The following is an 11,784-nucleotide window of genomic DNA, read 5'->3' as shown; positions in this document are numbered from 1 at the left end:
TACAAATAAATATCATGAGAATCACCCATTATAAATAAACTCTAAATAAATCTAGCCATACACCTACCCAAAAATAGTTAAATTAATGGGTCCCTCCAAAAAATACTGCCTTATCTAACAACACAAATGGTAACAAATGGAATTTTATGTATGCCATAATAACTCAATCTGCTGTATACCACTTCTGAATTAATTCTGATGAGGTGATCATGAATAATTATCAATCCTCACCACCGTCCTTTATTTGTTTCTTTCATCCTGAAAGAAAGAAAATTAATATAACCAAACTCATTCCTTTGATCCCTTGCTACTAATTTTCATAAAACAGGACAAGAGTCAAGTGGATTTTGTGTCACACTATCCCACCCTTCTAATTATATCAACCTTAATTAATTGAATAGTTATAACTATTACATTATACATTAAATACGTAAATGTATAAGTATAAAATCCAATTAACATTTAAATACTAAAATACGAAAAGATGATGTATAGGTATATTAATTATATGATCAGCATACGTTATACGTTACGTATGTTACGTACCAAGCTAAGGATCCCAAAGAGAATCACTGTGTTGTATGTCCTCCCATTCCTTTTCTTCAAATTCATAGCCGTTACCATATAACACGGTTTGATCATCCATCATAAAGGGGTGTGACATTTGCATCCATGTAGGAGGTGAATCCATAGGTGAATCATTAATCGCCTGAATTTGACTAGGAGAGAGTCTAACTCTGATAGGCGCCACCGCATCAGTGGAACTGGCTGAGCCTGTTCCACTGTTGTTATCTGGTGGCGCCAACATGTTGGCTCTCAACCTTAAGGCGGCCTCGTGTGCTGCCATTCGAATGTGGTCAGCATTGTTGCTTAGAGGACGAGGAAGAGTGTTTGCAAGTTCTGGGAAATTGAGTCTGGCTTCACGTCCCCTGAAATGCAAGGCAGCTACGTCGTATGCAGCCGCTGCCATCTCCGGTGTCTCGAAACTTCCCAACCAGATTCTTGTTTTGGTGCCGGGCTCGCGAATTTCGGACACCCATTTTCCCCATTTTCTCTTGCGGACTCCTCTGTATGCAGAACTAGCAGCACCACTTGAAGACATTGTTCATGCAAATTAAGTATATACTATAGTATAGTTTTTATCGAAATATATTTATGTCAATGTTAGTTGGTACTTGATATTGGTACTTTCTAGTGAGAAATTTTGTCTATGCCAAAGAAAGGTATTTATAGATATTGTGATTGTGCGTACCTAGCTTTCAGGTGAAACTCTTTGGAAGTGAGTTTCCTCGTAGGTGCACAAAATTTGTGTTTGTATTTATGTGCTGCTACACTTTTTTCTACTTAGTTTAATTAATTCAATTGATTGTGAAAATGCTTATGTTCAATTGAGCACGGATGAGATTTTATATTGTATATTATTAAAAGTTGATTGAAAGTGAAATTAGGAGCATGGTAATTAATGTTAGAATGACATGTGTGTGACCACTTTTGAACTTGAAATTATGGGAATGGATTGGCGCAATGTTTATGGAGCAATAATAAAGAATTGGATTAAGTGACACAATTCAGTCCCCTGTTTCATAACGCGTTTTGAGAACTTAGGTGTCATGGGATTTTAGAAAACCACTAATCCAAATTCGTGGAATCTCATATAATTAAGGTTTAATTTGGAAATCTTAGATCAGCAAGGAGGGTGTAAATAAAGAGCAATGTTATATCTCTAGAAAAAAAAAACATCAAGAATTCTTCAAGAATAAAAAGCAACCAATCACAATGCACTATTTGCCACAATTCAAGGAGGTGTGGCTGAAAAATAGGAAGTGAACAAATAAATCATGCAATTAAAATTTGCCACATGTGTCTTGAAAAATTCTTGATGCTATTTTTCTAGATAAATAGCATTTTCCGTAAATAAATAAACATATATATATATATATATATATAGGGCTACTAACTTACACCCACCTAAAAACACTAAGGTGCAAGGTAGCAAGTTACACCCACCTAAAATTATTAAGGTGCAAGTTAACAACCTACAACCACTTGATTATTTACACTCATTTTTATAAGTATTATTAAGGTGCAAGTTAGCAACTTTCACTAATTTACACCCACTTTCTTCATTCCAAATATTGTTTCCTTAAAAGTTTGTCTTTATTACATGTTTTGTACCTTAAACATGTCATTGTCTTTTTTGTTTTTTTTTTAAGCTAGTTACAAAATTGTCATTCTATTTAAAATTAATTAGAATATAAACAAAAGGGTGTTTTAGTAAATTATAAGTGGGTGCAACTTGCTAACTTGCACCTTAGTGTTTTTAGGTGGGTGTAAGTTAGCAGCCCCATATATATATATATATATTATAATTAGTTTATTTTTATTTTTTGAGGGGTACTTTATATTTATTTATTAGTACACACCGTAAGATTCAAAGTCCAGTGAGACTCTAGATTTTCTTGGAGATTCAAACCTTTTCTTTTGGACTGGATGCAAATACAAACTTTATTTATAGATGACGTAAGGATATGATATTATCAAATCATTAATAAGTTATCAAACTTTCGATTGATTAATAGCAATAAAGAAAATGAAATTATCTTATCCATAGACACCGTCAAATGTTTGACTTTGATCATAACTACATTAAGTCACACATTTAGTTGATTGTGATGTGTCGATAATGTAAAACTCATTTTATATTAAGTTGTTTGTTTAGGATTATTTTTCACCGCAAACAACACTATTTAGCTTTCCCTAAGGTAATTAATTCCTGTTGAAGCAACTCTATTGCTCCTTCTACTCAACACAAGGATCGAAAGTTTGGTTGTGTTGAAACAAACGTAAAATCAAACATACATGTTGTAAGTATATATTAATAACACCATGCATTTTGTATCTTTCTTGATAATTTTTATTATTTTATTACTCTTGTATCGTTGATATTCCAGTGATAAGTAAAAATTTCACATTGAATAAAAAAAAATAAGATTGAACAACATATAATCGAGAGAGTCCATTGAAATTTGGATCCTCTTACACAATTTTTCCACATGGATCCTCTTACACAAAACTTTTTTACATCGCTCTCCCACACCATTTTTCTATTTCTCTTTTAATTAATTAGTTTTTTTCTCTTATCTACTTCCTAATTTTTTTTTCTTTCTATTTTCGCTCTCCTCTCCAAATAATGTCTTTGAAGTTTTGAGAAATTATCCCTCCACGTGTCACTCACACCCACACTAAAAACAAAAAAAATACCTCTTGATTTTTTAGTTTTAGAATCCGAACCATGTAAATGGAAGAAAAAATTATGAAATTGCATTTTGTCACAAAAGGGGTTCAAAATATGTAAAAAAGTATGTAAAGAGAGTGTTTGCATTCTTAAATCGGGATTTGTAAATTTCTATTTGAATTCTAAAATCTAAATGTGTAAAAATCCTAAATAAAAAAAAGTAGTTAGCCGCAGTTCAACCGTATTTTTTTGTTGGTATTATTGATAAATATTTGTTCTGTATTTTTTTTTTTATAATCTTTAGTGACAAACATTTTTCTATGCATAATTTATAAGAAATCAATATCAAATAGATAGATATTCATATATAAAATATTTAAGTGATAAACATTTGTCTCATTTACAATTTGTATAATTTGTAGAAAATCTTATACAAATAAATATAGATATATATTGTATTATAAAATTATAAGTGATAAATGTTTGTTAATTTATGTCTTTAACACTATAAGCAAATTTAAGAAAAAAATTAAAAAAGTCCTTTAAGAAACTGATGTGTCACAAATTTAAGACAAGAAAGAAGAATTGTTAAATTTAGTGGTTCCTTGGTGCTTAAGAAACAGATGGAAAAACTGTTTATTTAGATTAAGAAATATGAGATTTGTTGTGTCTCACATATATAGGGAAGGTAATGTTTGTGCTGATAGTCTTACAAACCTTGACATTTCTTTCCTTTCTTTTGAGTTGTTTTGGTCAAATACTATCATTGATTTTATTAGAGAAGAGTACATTAAGAATATGTTGGGTATACCTAATTTTAGGTTTAGCACCTTTTGAAAAAGTTTTGGAACAATCCTCTTTTCTTTCTTGTACTCTTTTTTGTTTATTCTAATGAATTGATGCTCTTTACATCTCTTAAAAAAAAAGTAGCAATTCATTTTCCTAAATTCATAGGAGAGGAGATATATTTTGGGCTTGACAAGAGCGTTCCACATGGATTTTTGCTCTCCACCCAGCAACTTTTACTCGCACCCTGCACTGCTTCCAAATATACCCTTGCGTTAGTTAAGTCACGCTGCGTGACTTAAGTCACGCACGTTGTAAGCCATGCGTGAGTTAAGTCACGCAAGTTGTAAGCAATGCGTGACTTAAGTCACGCACGTTGGCCAGTGGTCAGAACTGAAGAACAAACGTTTTTTTGGTCTGTGGTCAATGTTTCAACATTCAATCCACACGTTTTCTACCAAATTTTACACGTTTTTTGACCACATTAATGGTATTTACCACATATACTACCATTTCTACCTATAAATACATCTACATTTTTCCCTAATTCCTCACACCATCTCACTTTCTCCCCCTCATCACTCTCTCCCTCTATTTCTCTTCTTTCTTCTTTTTCTTTTCAATATTCTCTTTGGGGTAAAAGGTGATCAATTTTCGTCGGGCTAAAATAGTGAGTAGCCGACTTGGGGAAATGATCGACCCGTGGGATAATTTTAAACCTATTTTTTTAACCGCAGAAACTTTTTACCGTGGGTAAAAAGAACTTCGTGTGGTAAAAAAAATAGCTTTAAATTTAGCCCAAGGGTTGATGATGTATTTTCCCCAAGAAGGCTGCTCACTATTTTACCCCACGAAGATTGTTCACTTTTTACCCCAAGAAGGATAAAATAAGTAGATTTAGTGAATAAGTAGATTATTTTTATCATATGAATTATTGTAATGTAATTTATGAATTATTAATAAAATGAGAGATTATTTATGCCTCAATTTTGTTCCTTTGTTTTATATTTGTTGTATTTACCTTTATTTATATTTGTATTGTATTTACCTTTATTTATATTTGTATTAATATAAAGAATAATATTGAATCAATAATTTAGAATAAAATTAAGAAAATAATTTAGATTAATGTAAACAAAATAATTTCAAAATAAAGTTAATAAAATAATTTTGAATAAAGTTAAGAAAAAAACATAATTTGAATAAAGTTAATATAAACAAAATAATTTTGAATAAATTAATAAAAATAATTTGAAAAAGTATCGTTGCGCCACTTAACTTGCGCCATGTGAGTTAACTTGCGCAGTAACTTACACTTGCGCAAGTTAACTAGCGCATGGGCATTTTCGGCATGGCTGCAGGGTGCGAGTAAAAGTTGCTGGGTGGAGAGCAAACTTCTTCCACATGACCCACTTGTGTTGGTAATTACCATCTGGCCCTGTTTTAATGGAATTTCTTTGACAAGAGAAAAAAGTCAATACCATATGGTAAGTTTCTTTTTTACATGCCCTATGGTAAATAACATTGACCACTACCGTCTTTTCATTCAAAATAAATGCAACTTTTATATTGTTTGAGTCACACTTGTGCTTAAGACTTCATTTGTTCCAAATTATATGTCAATGTAGCAAAATTTGTTTTTTCATTTTTTGTAGTGGCCAGGGTTTGAACCCCGGACATTTTTTGAGTCACACTTGTGCTTAAGACTTCATTTGTTCCAAATTATATGTCAATATAGCAAAATTTGTTTTTTCATTTTTTGTAGTGGCCGGGGTTTGAACCCCGGACATTACATTACATATATTATGTATTGTCCCTACCAATTGAGTTAAGCTCACAAGGACATAGCAAAATTCATTTGTTTTAAATTATGTCACTTTACGATATCAATAAATTATTAATGCTTAATTTTCAATTATGCCCCTTATTACTCCCTCCGTTTCAAAATACATGTCCAATTTTTGCAATGTGCACTATTCACTTGACTTACTTTGACCATACTTTTTAACTAATGTATAAATACAAATATTAGCATGTAAGATATTGTTTCATTTGTCTCGACAAATATTTTTAAAATATTAAATTTTTAAAATTTTTTACTTTAGATAATTAAAGATATTAACGGTCAAAATTGTACATTGGCATGTGTGAAGTGGTTGATTTGGACATGTATTTTGAAACGGAGGGAGTATTTATTACATTATCTTTTTCCAATTATTTTAGTTATGTTTTCCATACCATCAATGAATGATATTTTATAAAACAACTCACAATTACTCTTTTCTATACAACATTAATTACATTTCTTAATCTATATGAAATTGCTAGAATGACATATAATTTGGAACGGATGAAGTATTTTCTTGCCATAGATTCCTTCACATCTGATGTACAATCGGATATTAAATATCGACATATCTCTTGGTTGTGATTCAGATATTATTATCAATGACCTTAAGTTTGTGACACACTTTTTTTGAGATATTGTTTTTTTTTATGTAAGTCCTTCACAAATTTATCATTTATAAAAGACACTTTGTTGGATTGAGGAATATGGTTGATGTTTAAAAAATAATTATAAATTGTATTTTTTAAGAAATGATTAGTTACCAGGGCAGTATCGGAGGCCAGAAGAGTAGGGTGACCGTTCTAGACCCCAAAAAATAAGCAAGAAATTTAGGCCCCAACAAAAAAAAAAATAGGGGTTCATTAGACCCTAAAAAAAATTACTTAAATTCTAAAGGGAGGTGTGATTGTTAATAATGAGCTTAGTTCTTTGTTGACCGATTTATAATTTATTGCGATGTTATAAAGGGAGTTCAAATCCTTAGTTTTCCACCATCACAAACCATTCCATCAAAATCAAAAGAAACCATCAGACACCCCCTTATTTAGAAAAATTGTATGATAAACAATTTAGGGTTATATGTCATGAATCGACATGAACATTGTGAGAAGCCTTGTATTTTTATGGGTATAGAGTTGACACTTCCAACAAAGTTGTAGGCTAAACAATTGAATCTAGCATGAACATTGCCAAAAGCCTTCCATTTGATATGAGTATAGAGCTAACACATCAAACAAAGCGTCATATCTTTAGAAAAAGACAATATGATGAGAATGATAATGATGAGGAAATACAATCAACAGAAGAATCTTTTAGAGTTAATTGAGAAATATATGATAGAACATTGATGTTGACACAATTATTAGTGACGTTACATCTAGAAATTGTTGTAGAAATTGTTTTGTATGAACATTTGAATATTAAATAAAAAACTTTTTTACATGAATTTTGATGTTTTTGTTAGATAATTTCTTAACGTGGTAAAAACTATCCTCTTCAAGCATAATATTTTCACACTTTGGACATTTAAATTATTTTTATATACTCATTATTTAGGACCCAGATTTTAAGTACGCTCTAGACCACTAAAATTTTAAAAATGGTCATGTCTGCGTTAATTTTATTGAGAAAACGAGTTTCATTTACTAAATCACTTTTATTAACTGTAGTTAGTAGAGTAGTCAAACGAGCTTAAATAATAAATAAGAGTATATTAGTAGAAAAATATAATCAACTCTTCATTAGTATATAAAATGACAATTGATTTCTTTTTGCTTCATATAAGTTTTCTTCATTGGAGGTAATCTCATTTAAGATGTGTCAATCATTAAATATGTATACCTCTCCAACCTAGTCCCGTCCATTTAATTCAGCCCCCCGGTAAGCAAAAATTGATTTGAGACATAAAAATATTCTAAAAGAGTCATTTATACATGAGAAATATTAATTAGTGTTTTTGAGACATTGTTTATAGATTTTGAATGACACATTTTAATAAAAAAATATTTAATCAATACATTGAAAATCGAAATATTTAGTAACTTTTTAAGAAATATTTTTTTATTTTACGATCATTAAATAATACACAGAGACACTCTTTTCATTAAATGAAAAGGAATGAATTTATGTTTGCCATATGTCCAAATTACTTAGACAGTAATGTACCCTACACATCTATGCTTCAAATGATGAGAACAATAATGGTCGCATATGTTTCTCTATCTCTGATTGGTCTCTAAGAATGTCAACCTTTAAGATTATTTATGATTATGAATACATCTTATGATTAAACATAACTTTAAAAGTGAATAAACGCAGTAACGCACTGAATGTAGTGGACTACAACACATGATCATAAGCGGCTTCTACGAGTAAAAAAAAAACTAAATGTAGTGTTTTTTTTTTTTTTGAAAAAACTCATGTAGGGTATAGTTTTTTTTTTTGTGCGCAAAAGAAATGTAGGGGACATTTGGGTTGCATTTTTATTTTTATTTTTTAAGAAGAGGGGGGATATTTTGACTCCAAGAGTAAGTTTGATTACTTACTCCAAATCTTGGCCTTTAATTGTATTGTCAATTAGTGGCTTGGATTGATTAATAATAAGTGGTATGATAGACTATAATTTTCTTCTCTATTGGAGTTAACTCTCATCACCCAAAAATGGCAAAACATTTAATATTGAATTGATTGTTTTTTTATTCTCTTCCCTTTGCTCTTTTTCTACATGCATAAGTATATTTTTTATATTTGAAGGAAAAAAATTGTATTTTCTTAGAAGAAAAAAATTGTATATTTTTTTGTAGGGAAAACGATAAAAATAAAGTTGTATAGTTGCGTAGAGGGAAAAAAAAAACTACCACATATGGATAACACGATATATATTGTTTGCTTTTTTCATTATATAAAAAAATATTACATGTTTTCTTCACTACATTATGTAGGATTATCACTTTTTGTTTTGGATCAAATGTAGGATTATCACTTAAAGAAACATGTGTGTGTGTTTTCACGATATATTAATACATACAATTACATTTTATTAATAATTTATTTCAAATTTTTAGCACTATGGATGTGTTTGTATCCCCCTCTCTCTATATAGTTTTTCTCTACACAACTATACAAATTATATTTTATGTTCTCTTTTCAGAAAAATATACAATTTTTTTCCTTCGAAAAGAAAAACTATACAATTTATTATGCGTGTAGAAAAAAAAAAGCAAAGGGAAGAGAATAAAACAATCAATTCAAAGTCATTAAATATTTTGCCATTTTGGGGTGATGAGAGTTAACTCCAATAGAGAAGAAAATTATAGTCTATCATACCACTTATTATTAATCAATCCAAGCCATTAATTGACAATACAATTAAAGACCAAGATTTGGAGTAAGTAATCAAACTTACTCTTGGAGTCAAAATATCCCCCTTCTTTTAAGAAAGGTCGTTTATTATCCTGCTATATATTATATCATGTTTCTAAGATACCATGTACATCAAATGAATCATTGTGTATTCTTTTTAGTCTTATATATAAGAAAAAAAAAAAAACTCCATTTAGTTTTTCCAAAGTAATAGAAAAGGTAATTGTGCTCGCTAAATCACCCTTCAAATAGAAAAAATTAACTCCATTTAGTTTTGCATGTTCATCCGAGACATTTGCATAAAATGATTCAACATATCTTTTATTGTTGGAAGTCTAGTGCCAGAGGATATTGATTGTATTATTAATATGAGTGATACCCATAATATTATCCTTCGTTTTGGTTTAAATCTTCTTGGATACTGGGGCTATCGTAACCACGACCAATGGTGACAATTTTCTAGCAAGTGTACTGGTGTGTCGACAAAAAGTAATATTTATAAAAGTTTGTCTACATAAGGATTGTCTAGTTTCGGGGGGGGGGGGGGGGGGGGGGGGGGGGGGGGGGGGGGTTTGCACTTGACAAATTTGTTGGTTTGATTTCCATAAGATAAAGAGAAAAGTGACTAGGTCATGTCAGATTTCCTTACCTGAACTGTTTGGGTAACTACAACTATAAATTCAGTGTGAACTAATTACTTGATTTTAAGACATTTGAATAAAATAGCAACGCCAACCTCTTGGTAACTAACTCTCTTCAACGAATACTGCTCCCTAATGTCTTAGGTGAACCCATAATCCTTGAAGGTTTAGGAACGCCAAATTAAATACACAATTATCAATAGTTTATGTCTAAAGCTAATCAATAATTGAACATTTAAAATAAGTCAAGCCATCAAAGTAAGAGTTAGTAATCATTGTGACCTAAATCGATTTATGGACATTCGTAATCGCATAAAAAATATTAAGAACAATATTAATTGAATAACATAGCAAGTAATCAGCTGAAATTCATAGAATAGTTTAAGGTTACATAATCAAACAATCAAAGGGAAGTTCCTTTTTTACAACCTAACCTAGAGAGAATTAGTTACTCATAGTTCAAACGAAAGAGTTTTAAGACTTCTCTCTCTAAAAACTTATCCTCTAACCTCTCTCTAGTTTTCAAATCTTCTTCCCCTTTTAATCCAAAAACTGGCTGATACCATGTAGTTTTCCGGCGGTGGTGGTGCGATGAGATCTCGTCTCCGCACCACCGTCCTCCTCCCCTTGAGGTGCTCTGTATGTTTCATTTTTTCGCAGCTCTTTCTCCTGGTTTGTTTCGTGTCCGGTCCTGTTCGTTCCTTTGCCCATATCTGCTTCAGATCTAGCGCCGCAACACCGTCTTGGAGCTCGTTTTCCTTTCTCAGTATTGAAGAATCTTCAAACATGGGCGGTTCCTGCTGCTTCCCTTGCTTCGATTCGCGTCACTCCACCACCACCGTACCATTGTGGGAGCACGTGCGAGCTACAGTGGCCTGTAACTCCAATCGGCGGGACTTTGCGTGTCTGGTTCATTTTGTTTATCTTTTGGACTGAGTTTAGGTAGTTCAGTGGCATGTAATCCTAATCGGCGGGACTGTGCTTTTGTTGGTTGTTGGCTGGATGCTACATCGGTGGTGGTGATGTGTGGTGTTGTGGTGGTGGTAGTGATGGGTGGTGACGCGGGTGTGGTGTTGTGTGATGTCGAGTGTGGTCCGTTTCCGACAGCTGTAGGTGTCGGTTGTTGGTGGGTTTCAGGTGGAGTGTAGGTGGTGACGGGGTGGTCGGTGGTGGTGACGGACGTGTGGTGTGGAGGGGACGATGTGTGGTGCTAATATGTGTGATCTGTTTCCGGCGGCTGTAGGTGTGGTGGCATCCCGTTCATTCACGATTAATCCTCCTTCAACGAACTTCCGGATCATTTGTCGTCGTAAGGATTGTGGTGGTTGTGGTTGTTCGCGCTGGTGGCCGTAGTGCTGCAGATTTTTGCTTGTTTGGTGGAAGATCCCCCGAGGTCACTGTGTGTTTCGTTATTTTCACTATTTCAATGTTGTATTCTGTTTGTGTGGTGGTGGGGTTTTCGATTGAGATGGTGGTGGTGGCTTTGCGTGGGGATCATGGGGCTATCTTGGTGAGGTTTGGATGGGTGGTCGTGATTGTTTTGGACTCGATTTTGGTGTCGAAACGGTTTGCGGACGGGAGCTATTTAAAGGGTTAACGGGTGTTGTTTATGTCAGGAGGAGAGTGTTTGTTGGGGGTGATTTCTTTTGGAGGTAGCCTTTGTTACTCGGGTCCTTGTTCGTCGTCACTAGCTCTTGTTTGTGTTTTTTAGGGTTGTTTAGGGTGTTTGGAGGAAGCGGGTCCCGTTTGAGCTGGAGCCTTTTTCTTTTGATTTGTTGGTTGTTTGCACAACTGTATTTCATGTCGTTTGTCATACTTATTGTGTGCTGGTTTTCGGCGGGCATGTTACTTTTGCTTCTAGATCGGGAGTCGGTGTCTACCTGCAATCTTGTTTGGCGCGATTTGGTGTTTCT

At 32.7% G+C, this 11,784-nt stretch overlaps 1 protein-coding gene across 1 annotated transcript; it reads right to left on the bottom strand.

Annotated features, from left to right (window-relative positions):
• Positions 1-1,311, bottom strand: LOC146919104 (ethylene-responsive transcription factor ERF021-like). The gene is made up of 2 exons (XM_085712347.1): positions 547-1,311; positions 1-258 (listed from the first exon to the last, which is right to left on the bottom strand). Exon 1 carries the CDS (start codon positions 1,100-1,102, stop codon positions 551-553), a length of 552 nt encoding a protein of 183 aa, XP_085568473.1. The 5' UTR covers positions 1,103-1,311; the 3' UTR covers positions 1-258; positions 547-550.
• Positions 1,312-11,784: the final 10,473 nt, after the last annotated feature.

The sequence above is a fragment of the Medicago sativa genome, chromosome 5 (assembly GCF_051527215.1).
Source record: "Medicago sativa cultivar Bolivia chromosome 5, Bolivia_mono, whole genome shotgun sequence".
Classification (NCBI taxonomy): domain Eukaryota; kingdom Viridiplantae; phylum Streptophyta; class Magnoliopsida; order Fabales; family Fabaceae; genus Medicago; species Medicago sativa.
The sequence above is the reverse complement of the archived record's forward strand: the minus strand, read 5'-3'. Positions and strand labels throughout refer to the sequence as shown.